Source organism: Fulmarus glacialis, unplaced genomic scaffold (assembly GCF_000690835.1).
Source record: "Fulmarus glacialis isolate BGI_N327 unplaced genomic scaffold, ASM69083v1 scaffold37372, whole genome shotgun sequence".
Classification (NCBI taxonomy): domain Eukaryota; kingdom Metazoa; phylum Chordata; class Aves; order Procellariiformes; family Procellariidae; genus Fulmarus; species Fulmarus glacialis.
Genome location: NW_009199131.1, coordinates 3,746 through 24,435, shown reverse-complemented (window position 1 = coordinate 24,435; position 20,690 = coordinate 3,746). Strand labels below are relative to the sequence as shown.

At 41.5% G+C, this 20,690-nt stretch overlaps 1 protein-coding gene across 1 annotated transcript; it reads right to left on the bottom strand.

Annotated features, from left to right (window-relative positions):
• Positions 1–229: 229 nt before the first annotated feature.
• Positions 230–17,175, bottom strand: DSTYK (dual serine/threonine and tyrosine protein kinase; the record flags this gene model as incomplete). The annotated part of the gene is made up of 12 exons (XM_009573145.1): positions 230–526; positions 1,561–1,695; positions 2,810–2,924; positions 3,415–3,528; positions 3,718–3,850; positions 4,605–4,761; positions 5,015–5,144; positions 5,434–5,610; positions 6,766–6,849; positions 7,221–7,495; positions 9,976–10,639; positions 16,790–17,175. Coding segments are annotated over 12 exons (2,558 nt in total), but the record flags the coding sequence as incomplete, so codon positions are not given.
• Between the last annotated feature and the right edge of the window lie 3,515 nt (positions 17,176–20,690).

Here is a 20,690-nt window from a genome sequence, read left to right as displayed (position 1 = left end):
ACCTGGAACACACAAGATGCTTTTCTTTCATTGGTGTATGTGTGGGATTGGCAAAAATCCCTTTCCATTCAAGGGTGTGGATTTTTTTATCGTATTTGCACAACTCCGTAATAAAAGCTGCAGCGGGGTAACTAGCATCAATGGAGTGTACTGGGGGAGATTTCTCTGGCCGCTATTCAAGATGAAACATCCCCGAGGTCTCACCTCTGAGCAATCTTCTGGTTGCTATTACCTGTCCCACTCATGTTAGCCACAAAGAGCTACATCTGAAGAAGCCATCCGCAGAGTTAGGGGTTCAGAATTCTCCCACAATTAAAAAATTCTTCTGCACTTCCTTTTCAAGTAGAGTCATCCAACCCTTTATTTGGGTGCTCAGAGCTTGACTTGCAGAGCCTGTCCATGATCCCCTGCAGCATAGGTTGAACAATCCCCAAGAGAGGGCGCTGGGAGGAGTCTCCATCCCAGCAGGCTTCCATCAGCTGCCAGCATTCCTCATCAAACACCGGAAGACGCTCCGGGCGAACTCCTGGAAAATGGAGAGGGACCTGGTTACCATCAGTACACCTCAAATCTGAGAGAAGCTTTGTCTGATGCTCATTACTTTGGTGCAGGCTGAAGTGACCAAAGTGGACTGTCAGAGGTCTAATGCTATTGATAAAGGCTTACATCTCAGCAACGCCGCTGAGACATCTTTGGGAGCATTGCTGAAGTCACTCAGGAGATCATGCACACTTCCAGAGGATGGCCAATACATTTAGTTTCACTGGAGCCTCCTCTCTGCAACTATTTAGGAAGAAAATGAGTACTCTCCTCTATAAGAAAACAAGTCCCCCCCACATCCACTCATAATGGTGCCTTTGGGAGCAAGTTCAATGTGAGAACAAGCAGTGAGTGCAGCCTTCTGACCAAATACAAGACTCACTCATCTGAGTTAATCTTTTTCACATGAGAAGGGCAGGGATTATATGGACAGGAATTAAGGACACAAAGTAGTAAAGCATTCCAATACCATGATGCAGCATGAAGGATTAAGCTACCACTAAATACAGTACTACACTAAACCTACACAGCCATAAGAGTAAGTTTATATTTTGGGGAAAAACTATCAGTGTTTTACTCAATATCCAGCTTCCTCAGCATGCTGTGTATTAAGCACTTGAATGTACAGATCTCCCCGGCCTCCAGAAATTGCAAGGGATTAAACATTCCTTAGGGGATCATGCCTGGCTGGTTCTGGGATCTGGTTTACATCATAAGTGTTGTACTACTTTGCGTGGTTTAAGTGGTGTGCTAGCACAGCTCCTATGACACTATGGCAAGGAGATGGTTAACTGAAAGCCTTTTTTTTTTTAATTCCCTGCTAATTTTAGTTAGACTTTCAGTAGAATATGTCCAAGTTTACCTAGGTAAGTGTTACTCTTTAGACTGTCAATGAAGCAATACAACTTGTATTTTTAACTTTCAGTTCCAGGAGAATAAAAATGGATTTCTTAATCTCCTCTCAAATTTTACTCAAGCATAAGATGTCAATCAATAGAGTTCAAAATAAGCCATTTATACCTCTTCTAACATTGTTCCAAAGGTGATCTTTGCTTGCACATCTCTCAAAAGCCTCTGGTAACTTCACATGTCCCGAACAAATGTACCAAAACAGAATGCCAAATGCGTAAACATCCACTGAGTTATCATACTTTCCTGTGACAAAAATACATTTGATGAGCAGGGCAAACATCTTCACCACTGGAAACTGAGCAGTCTGAGAACCAATTTCAGTGTTCCACTTCCTCAAATTAAAACCACAATTTCATTGCCAGAAGGCAAGACTTGTGTGATGCCTAGTAACACATCAGGAGTCGTTGCCAAAGGTGGAGGGATAAAAGTCAAGACCTTCCATTCTCAGAGGATTTATACACTTAACCTGTACCAGCAGTTCCCAAGTTAAGGTTCATGGACCCACTGCAGTACAGGTGCTCAGATGTATTTCAGACTTCAACACCAACATTTGTAAGACTCTCAGTTCTGTTTGGCTCTGCTGCTGGCCCAGGAGTCTGACGGAGCTAAGATCAGCCTCTCAATCCAGAAGTTTGGCAATTACTCATTTATAGCAAGTTCACCCACTGAATAAGAGAAGATTGAGCACAGTAAGTGCGTAAGGGCTAAGTCAGTGCTCACCTCTGTAAAGTCAAGGTCTAGCCTGCTAGTCATGAGCATTTCACCATTAGTAGTGAGAACCACCTGAATAATATTTTCTAAATTAAACACAAATAGGGTTGCTTCAATTTGATTGCAATCTTCTCAAAGCAGGAACAGCATCTCAGGATTCTCATAAGTGTGGTATGGACCTCTAAGTGCCTCTGTAAGATGCTTGCACAGGAAAAAAAGTTTAGAGAGAGCCTGCCAGAAGCACAACGCATAGTGAATTTGAACACACTCCACATGTTAATAACAGCGTGGAAATTCCTTACTTAGTATCTATACAAAAACAGGGGATCCTTTCTGAAGTATTTGCCTATGAAAGCCAAATATTTCCAGCTTCCTAATAACTAATAATTTAACTTTCCAATTGCAAGAATATTAATTACTTCAGCAAAGCTTATGAATCCCACAGTTCTCTTTCAAGTAACCAAAAATTTAAGACTGAGACTTAAAACATAGAAAAAAAATACATACTATGCATTCTAAGCAGGCGGTCTTCTGATTTATTTGAATTATTTTTCCCTCATAAGCAAGTTGAGATATTAATTCAAAGTCATGGCCTTCAAAATTCAAGCCAGAGTGAGACAGTGGTGGATTCAATCAACAAACGTACCTGTAAAGAGCTCAGGAGCCATATGAATGGGTGTGCCTACAATACTGCCAGACATCATGGCTTCTGGTTTGCAGAACCCCAAGTCAGTGATTTTGGCTCGATTCTTTTTGTCAAGCTGTAGAAGAATTGATACACAGGCAGCTGACAACCATACTTCTCAGTTTTAGTATTGCATTTTAATATTAAGGTTTTAAACTCTGTTTATGTTTGACAGGTTGGGCATTTGTTTTTAAGTAAGCTTCTCTGATTACTTGGCTGCTCTGGAACATTTACCTAGTTAAGGTCAGTAACAAGACATGCCTTCGCTTGTCTTCTACATAGAAGGTGTGGTTGGGCTTTAATAGATCTGGGAACTGGAAGTCTTCCTTGTAGCTCAAGCTCTCTACCTTCAAGAGAAGTCATTCTACAGCTCCCTTTCCCCTAGGCTTCCTGCCTGAAAATGAGTTAGGGAAACCTCACTGCAAGGCTCATTGTGGCTAACAATACCACAAGTTAAAAGATCCTGTATGAAGAAAGCTATTACTTCACTTATATTACGCTTCTCCTTCCCACTAAAAGGGCCTCATAAGACTTCAGGATTAGCCAGATATGAAAGTTTTCCTTACCAAGACATTTTTAAGTTTGATATCCCGGTGCACAAGTCCCTGACTGTGAAGATAACGGATTCCTTCAACTACATCCAAGGCAATCTGTAATCGTGTTTCTAATTCTAGCCCAGCCTGAAGAATAAACAAACACAGATTTAATTCCTACAAGTGGAAGTTACTTTTGCTTACACTTCTTGCCAAAAACACTGAAAACTAAGCAATTCTCGCTTTGTTTTACACAGTAATAGATACTTAGGTATGGATTTTTTTAATGTGTATATATATAAAAAATGTATATACATACACACAGATTGTTGTTACCTTTAGTCCGGTGTAGAGGTCTCTGTGCAACCGTTCCATTATCAGTAAGACGGCAATGCTGGAGCCTCCTCCATAGCCATAATCTATCACAGAACCATGGAGATGTACGAGCCGCTCATGTGTCTGCAGAGACCTAGAGAAAGTTCAGCACAGAAAGTTGGTCATTTTTATATCCTTCCCTCCACCACAGGCCAAGCCTCACCTTGTAAAGGAAAAATGCTCAACGGCTGCAGCTTTAGCACAACAGTGAGATACACCTACACGATGTGCCATGCAGTAAAAATTCACAGCACCCCCCCAGTTCTGAGGACCATAACAATATACAGCTGTCTTATCCAATTAAACTCAATTAGAGGTTATAGTACCTATTAAAGGTTATAGTACCAAAGAAATACTGATTGTTTCAGCTGTCTGTACTGCAGCACCTGCCTGCAACTGTTTACTGAAAATGAGCTGTTTTCTGCAGAGCAGACCCATCAGATTCTTTTCTGAATTCAAAGAGGACAAAGACAGATTGGGAAAGGAGGGATGATTCAACACCAAAAATCAGGGGAGGAAGAACTGTTTGCTATCATACTCTATTAATTCTAATTTAGTCTGCAAAATAGCAAGCATTTGAACAGCGCAGACACCAGAGAATCAGATTAAGACAGGAAGGAGCATGTCGGCCTACCATTTTGTGCCTGCTGCATTTCTGCAGCAGCACTGGCAAGCTGTCTTGCCTTTGCTAGAAACGGCAGCCCAGCCTTTCATGAGGTCAAGTCACTGATTGCAGAGTAGAACTACAGGAAGCAAGGTTCTGCCTATGCAAATGCAAATAACGTTTGTTTGCAGTAGTGAAGTTCAGGAGATCCCTGTGGAATGAGAAAAGCGCTTACGATACACACCTCATATAGTGAAACTCAAGTGCAAGGTCATTCCAGTGCTTCTCATCTGGAGGAACAACAGATTTCAGTGCACATGGGAAATGCCCTCCCCAGCTGTCACACAGATAGACGACGCCATACTGTCCTCGGCCCAGCTCACGGCCCAACTTTGGTTTGCCTGTAAGGCACAACATCCATTTAGTTCCACATTAAAACATGTTTATTTCTTCCCGTAGACTATCAGGCTGGCAGCCCAGAGCTTTTCATGGGCCAACAGCTGCACAATTCAAGGTACTCGGGATGTGTCAGATGAAGGCTCACTGAAGTAGTTGAGTGAAAAGCAAAACACCCCTCCTACTCCTTTACACCCACTGACTGCTTCAGAGGAGGGAGCAGAAGATAGTACAGAGAACATCAAGCACAACGCTCACCATGTAACAGCACATCCTGGAGGGACCTGCTCTCCAGCGAGAGTCGTGCTAGCCGAGGAGCATGATCCTTCCGCACCTTCAGCCACAGGTCTTCTGTTTTCTCCAGCCTGCCAGAATGGCCATCTTCTAACTACAAGAGAGATCACATACACACTGTAACCCTGCCTGGTTTGAAGCCCTAGTGTAATGAGGTTGAGTGCCCTTCCACAATTGTGTGGAGATCCTACTTAAAGCACGCCTAGTTTAAAAATAGGACCTTGTATTAGGGCACTCACATCAGCTCTGCCATTTCTACCTACAGAATGGCAGCATTAACTGCACGAGCTGCTCTTTTAGCTACCTCTGCAATTAAAAATCCTCTTTGCATAAGTGGCAATGTACAAAACAAGACCTCCTTCTTAACAGCTCCACACACTCACCTGTCGCAGAGAAGCTGCAAAAGCCTCATGGGAACTGTTTAGCCGGGTCCGGAACTGGCTGCAAATGCTCTTGGCTAACTTGGACGCACTGAGGCTCTCAATAGCATCCTGAGCAACTTTCCTCTTCCAGTCACTGGTGATGGCAGGTGGGCTGACCCATGTAATCCGCTGGATTATCTAGTAAAACAGGAAACAGAATTAAGGCACTAGCACAAAAAAAGCAAAGGGTCAGTCAATTTACTCAGACTGCTTAGATACCTTGTAATAATGCACAGTCATCTGCACATAGAATCAGGCTAAATAATTACCTTACAGTAACAACTAACAATTTAGCGGTATTGATCACAATATTGTTGTCCATGCACACTAAATAAGAGATTTGATTTTTCTGAATATCTGCTCAGTTCATTCCTACAAGCCAACCATCCTTTCACGTCTGACCAAGTACATAGCTAGACAACCACCACTTGGAAAACCACACAGTTGTGGTGCAGCCTGTACGCTGAAAGAATGGGCAGCCTAAGCAGTAACCCAGGGACTCAGGAAGAGAGATGTTCCTAAACTGGTGAAAGCTACAGTGAAGCAGCTTTTTGCTGGACAGACACGCTGTCAAGGTGCGGAAATCCTAGGTGTCGGTATGCACCACTTCCCTTAAATTGCTGGGTGATTAAGATGCCCTGCCCCACCCTTTATTAGAAGCCACAGAAATCCAGCTGCTGCACACCCAGTCTGGATCCTTCTCCCAGGCTGAAGGAGAAATCTGAAGCTTTGTTACCACTCAGTCTGCACTGCACCTATTTGGGAAACACTCATCTTCCTCTCACCCTTCCTCATACAAGGAATCTCAAGAGGGAGAAGGCAGTAAAGGTCATCAACAGCTCAGAGCAGGAACTTTAGAAAGATGAATGCTTTAACAGACAGAAATTTAAAACAAAGACCTGAGGAAATCTGCTCTGCTCTGGAGGGAGAAGAGTGAATACATTGCAAAACAAACAAATAAAAAAGCCCACAAGAAATCCCCAAGCCCAAATAAACAACCAGTTACCCAAAACATAAACAGCAAGAGTTTCAAAATGCTGATCATCATTCCTTTTCTGTTTCAGAACAGGAAGAAAACACTAAAGAGGTATTTGCTTTAAATTAAATATTAGCATCCCCAGGAATAAACTATACACACAGCCTTAGTGCTGAGTGGGGACGCAACAGCTTTCCAATGCATGTGCCCAGAGCCAAAATTTAGAGAGCACCTGTGAGTATTCACATTACTCTTTGCTCCAAAAGCATTTCACTATACAGTGACACGTACTAGAAAAATGATAAAGATGCCCATACCTGTTTGATCTGTTCCCACAGCATCCTGGTAACTGTTGAGCCAGAGTGGAAAGTGACTTCAACATGATAGGCTGCATTTAGTATCTGGAAAGCGGGGGAAAACGAAAGTATGGGAACTTTGCAAGCTATAGTCACTATAAAATTTGCTAGACCCTCTGAAAATGAGAAAATGGACACTATATGGGATACTCCATGATTCACTTGGTTCAATTCATTTCTTCTATTAAGCTCATAGGTATTTCCAGGCTGTAATCTGATTCAGGAAAGGTAAGTACTAGGCCTTTAAGTGACTGTTCTCCAGCTTTAGCACCTCCCTTAACGACACCAGACCCACACATACTCCAGAGCTGTGTTCCTCTAATTTCACTGAGCATCTTAGCCTCCTACCACCCTTGCTGGATCAGGATAAAGATAATTATTAAGAATATTCTAGACAGCCATTTAAGCCACCATACCTGTTTGAGATAATTGCTTGTGATGTGTACAGAAACATCCTTTGACTTCTCTAAACTCCTTGCAGGATGTACTGAAACCTCCCAAGACTCCTCCAGGCTCTTCAGACATCTCTCCAGAGTCCCTACAAAGCTCTCTCGTAGATAGTCCACTGAACTAATTAACTTGTTGGCAACTGCTTGGTTTAATCGAGAAATAATCAGTTCCTGAATTTGCTTAATACAACACTTTATGTCCTTGGAACTAACAGGTTCCCCATTCTCAGGAATGATGATATCTGCATAAAAGAAAAGAAAGAGGCATCTTTTGTACTCAACATATCACTGGTGCAACAATGGCTACTGAGAGCTGCTTTGAGTGTTTTGCAAAGGAGCTATAGCACAGCTCCAGTCCAGCCAGCTTCTGCTCCAAATGCTCTTCCACTATTTTGCTCCTTCAGAGCTTCATTACTTTAGACCCAGATGATACAACCTGAAGGCAACAGTGTTTCTAAGTCATACAAAGAAACCCATGAGCAACAGAAGAACACATACTGACTATTGCAAAGGATTAAATTTTTGCCAGACTGCGTGTCTAATGCTGCAATGCTGGTTTTACAGAGGTCCCAAAACCAATCCTACAGATTTTGAGTAATTTGGTATTCTGTCATAGAAAGTACTAAAGCATTAGAATAGCTCCAGGAATGCACATCTGGTACTCCAGCTTCAGGGAAGCTAAAAATCACATCTGACCAAGGTGGAAAATATTCTGATGTTTGCTTCCATTCACTGGTGTTCAAATTCACAGGATACTCAACTCTAACACCTGATAGACTCTATACAAGCATTCTGCAGCTACTACAGGTTTACAGTCGTACAGTGATGACAAGTCAATTATCATCTCAAAAATTAAAAGGCAGAAGCATAAAGCTGTCTTTCTATCTAAAGAAGTACAGATCAGGAAATTCTTCCAGGCCACACTGCAATCCATAAGCACTGCTGGATGTTGAATGTTATAAAGTGATGTAACAGCCACACCGGTTACATGAATTTTTTTTCCTGGTACCTTGAAGAGGTTGATTACCACTTGGTATTTTTAAACAACCCTGAGCAATCACTGCTCACGCACTGTAACCACTCTGAGCAGTACTACATTACTACCAGGAGCTGAAGACCTTGTCTCTGGATTTCGGCCAACAACAGTCTAGTGTACTTAAAACAAATCCAATGATCGGCAGATGGCATTAGCTCCTCAAAATAACATCTTCCTCCTTTTAGGATATTACTTCAAATACTGATAGCCAAAAAGATTCTACACTCTAAGTACTCTGAGTGATATTTGTTGTGCATATAAACACATACACACATTTACTGCAGGTGTTTTAGCTTGTGCTGCCCCTAAACATACTCCTGCACATACAGAATCCTGAACTTGGGCACTACAGTGCTCCAACTCTGTAAAGAGTGGGACAGACAGAATGCAGGAATTATTGCCTGACCTGATAATGGAGCAATAGCAGCCCTAAACAGGTAGAATTAACACACTCATTATACCTTTAGCATATGCTAGTTTGTTGGGGTTTTTTGCAGCATGCAAAGAGGTTAATGTTGCAATTAAAACAAGCTATTTATGAGGATGACATTTTGCATGGCCACTACAAAGCAAACATTTCAAGAAGCAGGAAAGATCTTATTCATTTCCCACCTGCAGAAGCAAAAAGATCCAGATCCTAACCTGCAGGATTAAACATAATCCATCATTTCTCCTCTTTGTCCCAGGAGATAACACTCCAATTTGAAATTGGGAGGAAGTAAGTCAAGACAAACAAAATTATCTAGAGTTTTCACCTCTCTCATGCCTCAGAAGAGCATTCAATTCACAAAAAATAATTTCTTCTAAACATATAACCTAGAGTTATTTCTGATTTTATTTTAAACAGAATCCCAGCGAACTGCATTTCCTTAGAATAGAAACGATTGTTATGGTAAACCTCTGCTTAGCAAGCAGAGAAGAGAGCTGTGGAATTATCAACCTACAAATCTTCACTTTGATGTTTATGACAGACCCATATTCCTGCAGGCAAAATTTGGATAGCCTCTCACCCTTTGCAGTTTACACATCATTCTTTATGCTTCCAGCTTGTGTGTTCCTGGAAGTTCTGGTACTAGAAGATGTAGTGAGAATTCTTACATCTCCCAAAAAACACACACTAAATGCCAAGTGTAGCCCTCAGGAGCACAATATGTTGTGTTGATTTTTTTTAAAAGGAAAACCTTACCTTCCTAGAAGGATTTCATTTTAGGAGGTTCTATACCCAAAAGTCTTATGCAAACCTCTCTCAGACAAAGAAATCAAGCAGAAAGTACAAATCAAGCCTTCATCGCTAAAACTCAAACAGATTTTTTTCTTCAGACAGATTTATTCCCAAGTCTCAACACAACCGCTGAGAATTTTTATTTTCTTCTTCGGCAGAATAGGGCATTAAAGCAGATAAGTAAAATACCCTAACCCAGAACTGTCCAGCAAGGTCTGGAGGAAAAAGTCTGATGTATATGAAATCAAGACTTAATATGTTCAGGCTTCTCATTTAAGAACAGTGCTTTTTACCCAGGAGACACTACAGAAAAATCCTTTGTGTATTAGTTCTGAATTTTCTTGCAAAGCTACTTGTCTAGACTGCCATTCAACTGTCCCTCAGCAGACAGCAAATATTACTCTGCCACTCTCCTTTAAAGCCCCTAACCTCTTCGTTCCCGTTACTCCTCTGCCAGTAGTTACCTTTGAATTCCATATTAGCAGCATCCTCCAAGAGCTCCTCTTTCATATTGCTAAGAGTCTCTATGATCATGTCCTTCATCTCCTCTTGTTTGCGGTTGGCAATATTCATCAGAGACTCATACAGCTCATTCTCCTTCTTGCGGGTATACTCCAGCCTCTTGGGGGTGATTTGCAGGTCTCGCTGCATGTCGAAAGCCTGATTGATGAAGATGTTCAGGCAGCGGCAGTGCACCTCATTTAAACTGGTAGCTGCTTCCACGAGATGCTTCTGAAGCACCTGCCTGGAAAAAGTGCTTAGGAGACGGAGCTTCTCAAACTGCTCCACCAGCATGCTTTGGGCATCAGCATCAGGACTGGGTGCCCCGCAGCTGCAGTGGTTGGTACTCAGGTACTCCAAGTCCATCAGCTGGCAGTAAAGGGAGGACTTTTCATTACCAGTTTTTTTAGGAGAGATCAGCTCAACCCCCGACTCTGGCACTTTGAAGAAGAAAATGGGCAAAGAGAATTTCTCCTTGATTTCGCGCAGTTCATTCTCATCTGATGAAGAAAGTTCAGCCTCGCTGATGGCAAAGATGACAACAGGCAAGACTTGGTTCACGTACTCTCCCAAGGTGGCTTCAGCAGACTGGAATCCACGACACGGTGCTACCACAACATCCACTTCCTAGCAAGCGAGGAAGTTAAAAAAAAATAGGTTTGTACAGATCCTTTTAAAACCTGATACGTGCAGAAGTGCACTGTAATTCATTCACAAAGTGCAAAACCAGAAACATTCAAACCCTTTAGAACAGTTACGGAATCTCACATACAGCACCATGCTTTAGTATGTAGCCTACCTGCAAGGCTGATGACAGCCCTCTCGCAGGGATGCAGCCAGACATGGATTAGTGCCCACTGACTCCAAAACTCGTATTTTGTACTAAGTGCCTTTGAGTTTTAGCCTAGTTCAGAACAAAACTTAGAACAAGTTTCCTAGGTAAGTACTATTGCAGAATAGCTGTAATTCTTGAGCTTATAGCTTCCCCATTTTGCAACAACCTCTCCCATTGATGTTTACCAGATCTGCAGCTCTTTGAAGAGATATTCATGCTGTCAGTTTTCAGTGTAGCTTAAAACGGTAGAAAGCACTACACTAGCCACTACTGCCAAAACAAAGGCAGCACAATAACCGATTCCAAAGAGTTTACAGCCAAAGGACAGACGAGGAGGAACAGATGGTTGTGACAAGCTTAGTTATGACTTTCTTCAAATCCAACCAAAACCTAAGAGATGTAATTTATTTACTTATTTTCTTACCGCACAGAGTTTCACTGCTTTGGTCATGTGCTCCTGCTGACACCACTTCTTACTAAAGTGGGGCCAGTTCTGAAACCTGTTTCCTTCCCTTCCAAGGAAGGAGACAAGATTCACCTTTGGATATGTGAGAACAGTGTTAGAACTGCATATATCGCCCTACTAAAATAAGGAAAGAAAATGTCAAAGGCTTTGAACTGAAGACAGAATTTAAGTGCCATCTTCCCAACTCATAACAGGAGGCGATAATTAGGAATGCTTCAATCATTTTTCTCCACCAGAAAAATTAAAGACTTGACCACATCTCCCAGCTGCTCTTAGAGCTAACAGGAAGTCATTACTGCCACGGGACTCCCCAGCACTGAACTCAAACCTGTCTGATGCACAAGAGGTTGAGCAGAATGGGATGTGCAGTGCTGCAATATTCACCAGGACAGATGACTCACGCCAGCAACTAAACAAAGGAGGAAGCCAGTGCTGTCTCTAGGAGACAGGAAGAAAACCAACACAGACAACCAAATACAGCATGTGCAACTGGTCCTTCTGTTTCCACAGAGGCCTCTCAGGCTTTTCCAAAGAGCATTAGCAACATTTCTTGCCCCTCCCCCCCGGCTTTTTTTTTTAATGTCCTACAGAAGTTTAAGAACTGTCTATGCAGCTTCATACTATGAGGGATCAAGTCTTCCTATAGGGGGAATACCTATGACTCACACTGGATTCCTGAAATTTTTAAGCTGGTTCTCCCAAGGTCACACTGCTATAAACAGACTGAAACACTTCTGACAGCTGTGAGCATGAAATTGCTGTCAAGTAACTTCATTCATGTTCTCCGTAACTAAACAGCCCTTTTTAAAATATCAAAGCTTCCCACTTAGCAATCTGAACATCAGGTATGCAAATATCAGAGTTACAGCTCTTCCACTTAAAATATGATGCACAGGTGCTGTCAACAGTAATAGAAAGAATTCAGTTTAAAAAGAATACCATGCAGACACGCTACGTACTCATCTATGGATTCAGACTTGCAATGTCAGGATGACCACTGCATCCCATATCCCAGAACAAAAAATGAAATCAAGGATCAGGTAGGTCTTGGCCTATAATAAGACAAGTGTAGTCTCACAAAATGCATTCACGGACCACTGAAATGTGCCATTTTACTAAGTCAACAGGTAATTCCTCATTTCCAAATCAGTTAAAAAGCATTTATTTGCTACGTCCCAAGAGGACCTTGTCCTATTTTGCTAGGCTTCGGCCAGTGTAATCACTGTTTGTTTAGTTAAGTGAGGTGCTGAGAAGCTAACCCAATTTAATCAGATTTTTACCCAAATTCCTACCAAGGAGATTACGATTGAAGGCCCAGCTCAGTCTTTTTCTAAGCCAATTTTAATACTTTGCCTTCCAAGAATAGTCTGTGAATCACTGAAGTCTGACAGTTACTGCATTTATTACATGTGATCTAATTTCATTGCCTCCCTATTAATCCGAGGTACGTATATATGCCTAGATTCTACTTAGAACTTTTTTTCTCTTCACACACTCCCCCCCAATTTTTCTGAAATCTTGCCAGTTTATTCTGTTTCCATGGGGATCTGAGTCAGAAGTTCATTAATTCTAATTTAGAGAGAATCGCAGGTAAGAAAACTGAACTACACCTCTGGTCTCCAGCAAACACTGCTGTCCTTTACAGAACATAATTGCTTTGATTTTGTGCAATGACTCTGAACCCCACTTCATCAGGAAATTTCGTTTTACCTTTGCTGGAAGGGCCAGCCCAAGAAAGCCTGTGAGGTGTACACACTCACGAAACAGTCTGAGAAGCAGTGCTCTTTCTGATCATGAACTCTTCCCCTGTAAAAGGTATATCACTAAGCCAGCAAAACTAGAAACAGAGAACAGGTTTCACATGGGTGGAAGAGTAATTTTATGGTGCTGACATTTTCAGTATCTTCTACGCTCAGTTATGGCAGCGTAAAGGGACAGAGGAAGAAGGAAGAAGGCTTCGGGTATTTGATGCTGGTACATGGCAGGAGCACTTCAGCATAGCCCGAAGTAAACTGATGCTATGTGGAAGGATGTGTGTCCCAGCCAACGTGAAAGCTTTTCAGTTTTCTGTATGAACGCCACAACCAAACACATTAAAAATACTCTCAAGAAGGCGATCAGGGCATGTTCTTCCAAGTTTTAAGCAGGATGCACATTAAAATAACCACCCAATAGGTACTTAACCACATTCTTTGCTACTTATAACAACTATTAATTCGTATGACCTGAGTCACTGCTATAGTACCTGAAGAAATGCAACAATAAACCCAAACTAATTCAATTCTTCTGTTACAGCTCATAGAACCATCTTGTATTTCTTCATCCATTCCCCAGCTTTGTCAGAGCAGCTGAAAATTTTTTTTTCTACAAGCCCTGGCTAAAACTTTTCAGCCCAAGACTCAAAGTCACATGAAGTACAAAGCAAGACAAAGGCATGAAAAAGGAAGCTTTCAGCCCTGTTACCCTCCTCCCATTCAGCTGTACCATCTAGACAAAAAACAATACTTCAGAGAAGTCCATTTCAGCTTCCAGGCACAACTGATAAGTTAAAGAGCCAACTGTTTACTCCCACTGTAAATCTAATAATCTGTCTGGCTAGATGGATTATTCCCCATGACCTAGATGCATTCCTGTGCACAGTGATCCCCAAGGAATAGAGCAGCTTTGCCAAAGTTTTTCCTTCTCCAATATTTTACGTTTAAAAATAACTAAGTTCACATACCTATTAGCACAAGGTAGTGTTCTCACAGCAGCTGACCCATGCAAATGAAATTTTTGGCTCCCTCCTCCTCATCCCCTTTTCTGTGAAACAAGTTTTGATTAAGACATCTTTCAGTAACACAGAAAAGCAAGCATGGTCCCATCCTGGATACCAGACTAACGAAAAAAACCCTCAGCGTGCTCCACTGGCAGTTCAATATTAAAAAGTGGTATATTCTACACTTGTATTGAATTTATCTCCAAGTAAAAAAAGTAGTTTTGTTAATATTTGGATACTGTTAACTTAAAAACAACTTAGCCTTTCTTTACTGGAGCAATGGCTATCGAGTTTGGATTTAGCAAACAAGTAACTGCATGGAGAAGCATGATTCAGCATTAAGTGCCTGTACAAAACAGCAGCATGTAACCTAGGTGCCCAAGCCAGCCTGTGCAATTACATCTCTTGGTAAGAGATGCTCAGGCCTGAAAAGCTGCACAGCACTGCCCAGGTCCTGAAGTCACTGACAGCTCCTGTGATGGCAGCCTACTGGTAGATAAGTGTCCTGACTATGGGGAACGAATGTAATTTCAAACAGAAATCCACAAATAAAATTATCATCATCTCCTATAACTGTTCAAGTCCACAATAAGGACCCGCAAATGTTTCTTCAAACACCAGCAAGGTCTTTGAATATCTAGAATGTAATGTTTCATGATAACCTTACATTCTTAGAAACTTAGAAACGCAGTACTACTTTTAAGCACTCTGCTATTGGGAGAAAAACAAACAGATGAAAATACTGGGATTCTAGGTAACAGGTGGGGTAAAACTCAGATTGATTTCCCTCCCCCTCTGCCCAAAAGGTGCTGGGCTCCTCCAAATTATTTGGTTCCTGGGAAAATCTAAATCCTTAAGATCTGTACTGAATATCATGTTATCATCAAGCATGCAATTGTTATTAGACTCCTAGTTTTGTTTCACAAGTTAAGAAAAAGCAGAAGTTCCTTCAAAGTAGTTCTGCAGACATGCAACCTTGGATAGTGTCCAAAAAACCTCATCCATTATAGCTCCAGATATACATTCCACTAGTTACAGAAGTAGTGTCCATGACTAGCAGATATTTTGTTGTCTTGGTATATGCTGAGTAGAGCTGGAGAATGCACATTAGCATTAGAAGGGTGGAAAAAACCACAGGTCTCTCAACAGGAGGTCAGACTCCTGTAATTTAACAGGAAGCTATCCCTAGCCCAATTACCTGCTAAAATGCATTATGTTCACCTGTTAGCCTTACAAAAATTTTGTTCTTTCTTTAGCCCCTTGAATTCATGTAAGGAATCCTTTGAATCAATCTGAAGCCAGCTGTGATTCTCCCTCCCTCTCCTTCTATTGGAAGAGCTTTTTATTTCACCAACCCTTTTCAAATTAATTTGAGTAGCTGTTTTCATCTAAGTGTCCTAAATATAACCAAAGCCAGACAGAGAGATCTTTGTCACTCACATGAGAAATCTGAAAGAGGGCTGTAAACTGCAGTGTGTCTAAACTGGCCAATATAAAAACGTAACCAAGTAAAATAAATGTAAAGCTAAATACTCTTTTATGCATAGCACGGCAGGATTTTACAAGCAGAAGATCCAGAACAGGCACTTACTTTGCAGAACCAGCAGCTGATCTGGTGCTCTTTGGGAAAGTAGTGGATGCCTCACATACAGTTTATACAAACATGGCACTTCTGTTCTCTTTCAGTGGATACTGGAAGCCACAAACACTACAACATAGCACTGACTCAGCTGATCCTGTTAGGATAGGCTTAAATTTAGCTACAGACTGGGTTTGTAAAACATATTTCAAACTGATGATGATAGACTGGGTCTTCATTTTTTGCCTATTTACAATGTCTTGATTCATATGTCCAGAAAAAAATTACCTTGCTATTTTATTGTTCAACTATGAAGTTCATACTCTTACTCATGTGACAACAGATCATATTCTTTGCACTTAAGCAATTTATATTTAAGAATTAATTATCTATTCCAGATATTCGACTGCCAAACACAGTGCTCCAGAAGTATTATACTACAATAACAAAGGCACAACGTAAGATATGAAATGCAATGAAAGCTTATGGAAGCTATAAAAAGCTATGAAATACAACCCTTACCTTTAAAGATACTTGCTAAACACCGAACTGCAACACTCACAGGACAGGAACACATTTTATGGACAAGTAAAAGGAAAGTCACAAAGCAAGATAGAAACAGCACTGAGAACAGACTCCCACCTTCTTGTTCTTAACACCTTCAATCTCCATTGACACTACAGAAATGTAAAAAGTCACCCTCTCAAATAAAGTCAGGTCATTTTATCAGATGTTGGAATTAAGCAGCTTTTTTCCTGACAACAAGCTCTTCAGGACAAAGATAAAAAAGTACATATCCTTGTACGACAGCTTCTAGCTACTATCAGACAGCAAAGCTAACTGAATGACCTTGAAACTGGAGTAAAATTTTAGAAGCCGCTTGGAGTTACAGCTGAGTAAGCTTGGCTTCTGAGATGGATGGAGACATTACAGAGGAATGATAACGCCAAGAGTCAACATTGAAACAAAAGCACACAAGCATAGACAGTGATGTCCAATTAAAATCCAACACCAAACTTCCAGCTTCTCTTTAATAAAAAAAATTCCTATGCTTGAGAGTTTATACCATTAGCTTTATTAGGGACTATAATGTCACATCTTAAGTTCACTATGACAATGGTACATGGGCACCTAGTTACCTTTAGTAGTGAGTACGGCAGCATGACCTCCAGCTCTGCTATCCGGTGAGCGGCATCTTCGCTGTCCCCATGAATTTCTAAGTCCTCTTCTGGTATTGTGTCCCAATGCCCTTGGTGGGCTGCCATCATATGGACCAGTTCATACTGCTCAGGCAGCGCTAGGCTAATCCGTGTTTGCGTCCCATGCGTGAAACGGATCCGTCGCCTCTTACAATTTTCCTCATTGCTGATTTTGGTGGTGGGGAGCAGCTTCTCACCCAGCAGTATGTTGAGTAACTGGCATTTGGCATTACAGTTCTGGCCAAGAATCAGAAGGCAAGGATGCCAGCTCACAGTCCGCTGGAGTTGCTCTTCCTCATGGCGAGGGAAGGAAATGAAATTCTGCCCTAAAATTGAGGACAGATTGCATTAGAACAGGTTGGCTGAACAATAAGTCTCATATCTCTAAGCCAGCTGAATGCAAAAGTTCAGACATTGCTGCCCCACAGCCCGCCAAGAAACCCACATAGCACCAAGAATTTGCTTATGTCTCCTGAAACTAGTGTCAGCAATTCAGCATTTCTACTGCACCAACACAGAGGTCCACAGTAGGTTGATTCTCACAAAGCCATTAAGACAATTTGTTACTGTTCTCCCCACCTATTTCACTGGAAAGCATTTACACAGAGCCCTCTTCAGCAGGTTAGTGGAAGACTAATGGTAGGCCCTAAAAGTCAAGAGGAAACAGTTGTCAAGATTGAAACAACAAAAGGGCTAGTTTTGCCTTGGGTTGGAACAGTGTTTTGCCTTGCTCCAGAGTTCAAGCAGGCCCAAATGGTCACTAAGGCTAACTCTTCCCAAGTTTTCATGGCTTGGCTGTACAGAACGTTCCTGTCATGTATCAGAAATAAATTCCATCAACTATGAATTGGTGACACTTCCACCCACACACTTAAAAATGTCAAATACTTTGCATCTACCAAATCCCAAGGGTATTACTGCACAAGCTTGTTGACCAAAGTCTAGGATCATTGACATTAAAGCAGCAAAACCTCCTTTCTAGCCTCAAGGAAAGGCATTCTTGCAAAATTGCTTCTCTACATGAAGCAGATGACAAGACCAAGTTTGCTGAGACATGGTAGCAGAACTAATAGCCTCTGCCAGTAACTCCCTATGATGGAAATACAATCACAGCATCTAAAGAAACTGTCATGCTTTCACCAGCCTGCGTAGAGATGAACCCAAGGGAAGACACTCTTTGCTGCAGCCAGAAGGTTCCTAGTGCAGTCTAAAACACAGTAAGAAACGGCTTCGCTCCTTTGATCGCACTAACACATTTTTCCTAACCTATATAGTTGAACTAAATAGGCACAGTTTGCTAGATATTCTTACTAATTTTAAGAACAACATTTAAGCTGCAAAAGGAAATTACTCAACATCTGCATCTTCTTCAGAGTAGCAGGACTCCCTGTAATCACTCTCCTTACCCATCTGAAGCATCAGTTGTACCATCCCACTAAGCGGGTCCTTTGAATTCTTAGTCCATGATGCTGCAACTCCTTGCATTTGCCTTACTACATTAATTCAGTCTCAGTACTGAATTTAGCTTCTGTATTCTTTTACAAGTCCTAAATACAGATTTTCCCACGCTCAGTCATCTAAGCTGAAGTCTAAGCAGCTTTGCGTTACCTTATGCATAGCAACAGAATAATTCTGGTAGTACAAAAAAATGGATACAAACAAATTCCCCATCTGCTGCACTTCAGCACAATCCCTGTGAGTACAAAACAGCTAGTGTTCCACCACAGCCAGAGAGCTAGCTCATGTTCCCAGATCTGAAGGCAGATGGCACCTAAGAATGAAATGGCAAATGGAGACACCAGTCCCCAAAAGAACTGCCAAATCTGAAAGCTATAAACCAGTACGATTGCCCTGACATCAGGCAAACTGACAAGAACAACAGTTTAAAGATAGACTCAAATACAATACAGCAGCAGGAATTTTGTAGGGGAAGGTCCTGTTTCACCAGAGCTATTAAAATTCTTTTAATGAGTCATGTTCTGGCATCCAAAATTGTTTCAGCATCTCAAGCCCCAAGAAAACAAGATACTCTCGTATACAAAGATATTCCTCAACACTACTAACAAAATTAAAGATAACATACAACAACTATTCTAGTCCTCATTCTGATAGCATTCCATTCCTCTGTTTTAGTTAAAATCATTCAAATTGGGAGCAACACCATGTGTAGTTAATTGTGTCTTAGATCCAGTTTAAGGCTTCTTTAACCTCTTGCCTAAGATTTACCTTTCCTTCAAATCTGCAGTCTGGAAATAGGACTGCTGGAGGAGTTCTCCCTATCAGAGGAGTCCTTCCATCCCACACAACACTAAGGGGAAACCCTCTCCGTGCCTCAGCAAGCCCCTCTTCTGCACCTCTGCCCCACACAGCCCCAGACACTGACCCCCATAAACCAACAGTTTGGAAAAGGTTAAGGGAGACATCACTTCTTGAAGTGCGACTCTTCGTAACTGTTTCTTAAACAAGCTTTTCAAGATCCACAACCATAGCAGAGTGCCCACATCAAGTGACTGAAGGGCAGAATCTGGCTAGCAGCTCACAAAAGATAAAAATCGGCAAAACCACACAAGTAGTGCATTTAAGCCTTCATCTACAAGGTAAAGAATTTCTTTGATCTCCTTACATCTACTGAAACTTCAACTGGAATTCAGGCTAACTCTTCAGCTACCAAGCACGAAAAAAGCAATTCAGAAGGCACTGTACAGGCCGTGAAGCCTTCTTTGCACAGGCTTTTGAAAAGAAAAGAAGAGGCAGATTGCGCCCTCTCCTCATTCTGGGCAGCCTCTATATTTACGGGTACATAATGCCAGCAAAAAATGATTGAAATACAGCAGCTTAGCTGAAATTACTGAAGCCTGGAATGAATATATAAATACTACATCTTTAAAACACCTTTCATCTTTTCATGCACACAACCTCCCTGTGATCAGCGTTTATTCAACGAGTTTATTACAAGTGGTATCAGTAACGAAGCCATTACATTTAACGTTATGTCACACTGCAATATTCAAGTTTGTGGAGTACAAACCTGGAACCAGCACCAAAAGCAAGATTCAGCCCTATCACAACTAACCCAGTGCACCACCAAGGCACCCAAGTCACGGCAGTGGTTTCAATCCTCCACGTATCTATCGCTGGGTGACTTACAGTGACCTCAAGGTCTCAAACCTGAAGCAAGTTGCACAGCGATGGAGCTATTGCTCATATTCTGCATTGCAGAAAGTATATTGCTATTTCTGCACATCAGAGTAAGACACAGGGTAAAAACACTCATACAGTACTTAATAGATGATGCCATAAATCTGAACATGAAGAATTCAAGTTGGGAGAATATGACCTCCTGTGGTACCTAACAAAAACCAGATTTACAACTTGCTTACTGAAGAGATGTAGCAATATTCCCATATCTATGTGAGCAGCTACTGTTTGTGACAGGACTTTTGCCAAAGATTTTAGCTTATGGATACATACTGTATCCATATGCTGTATCACTTGGAGACATGTGATAAACACTTCAAAAAAAAAAAAATGGCTGTAGGGGGAGTCCTTAAGCACGTGCATCCTATTGAGCTCCTTTTGATGAAAGGAGGCCTGTCCAAGAACAAGGACGTCTCTCACCAAGACTCCTCTCAAAATTCAGTCAAACACTTGGCAGAAGAATCTTAGGTTGAATTTATGAAATCTAAGCATTTACTCATCCCCCTTTCAAGGAAGGCCAACTATACTGCCGGTCTTACTTGTCTTTCTATTCTATTTTCAATAATACATGCAGACAACAGTGCCTAAATAAGGCCAGACCCTCATAGTTCTTATTGCAAATACTGATACCTTTCATAGAAAT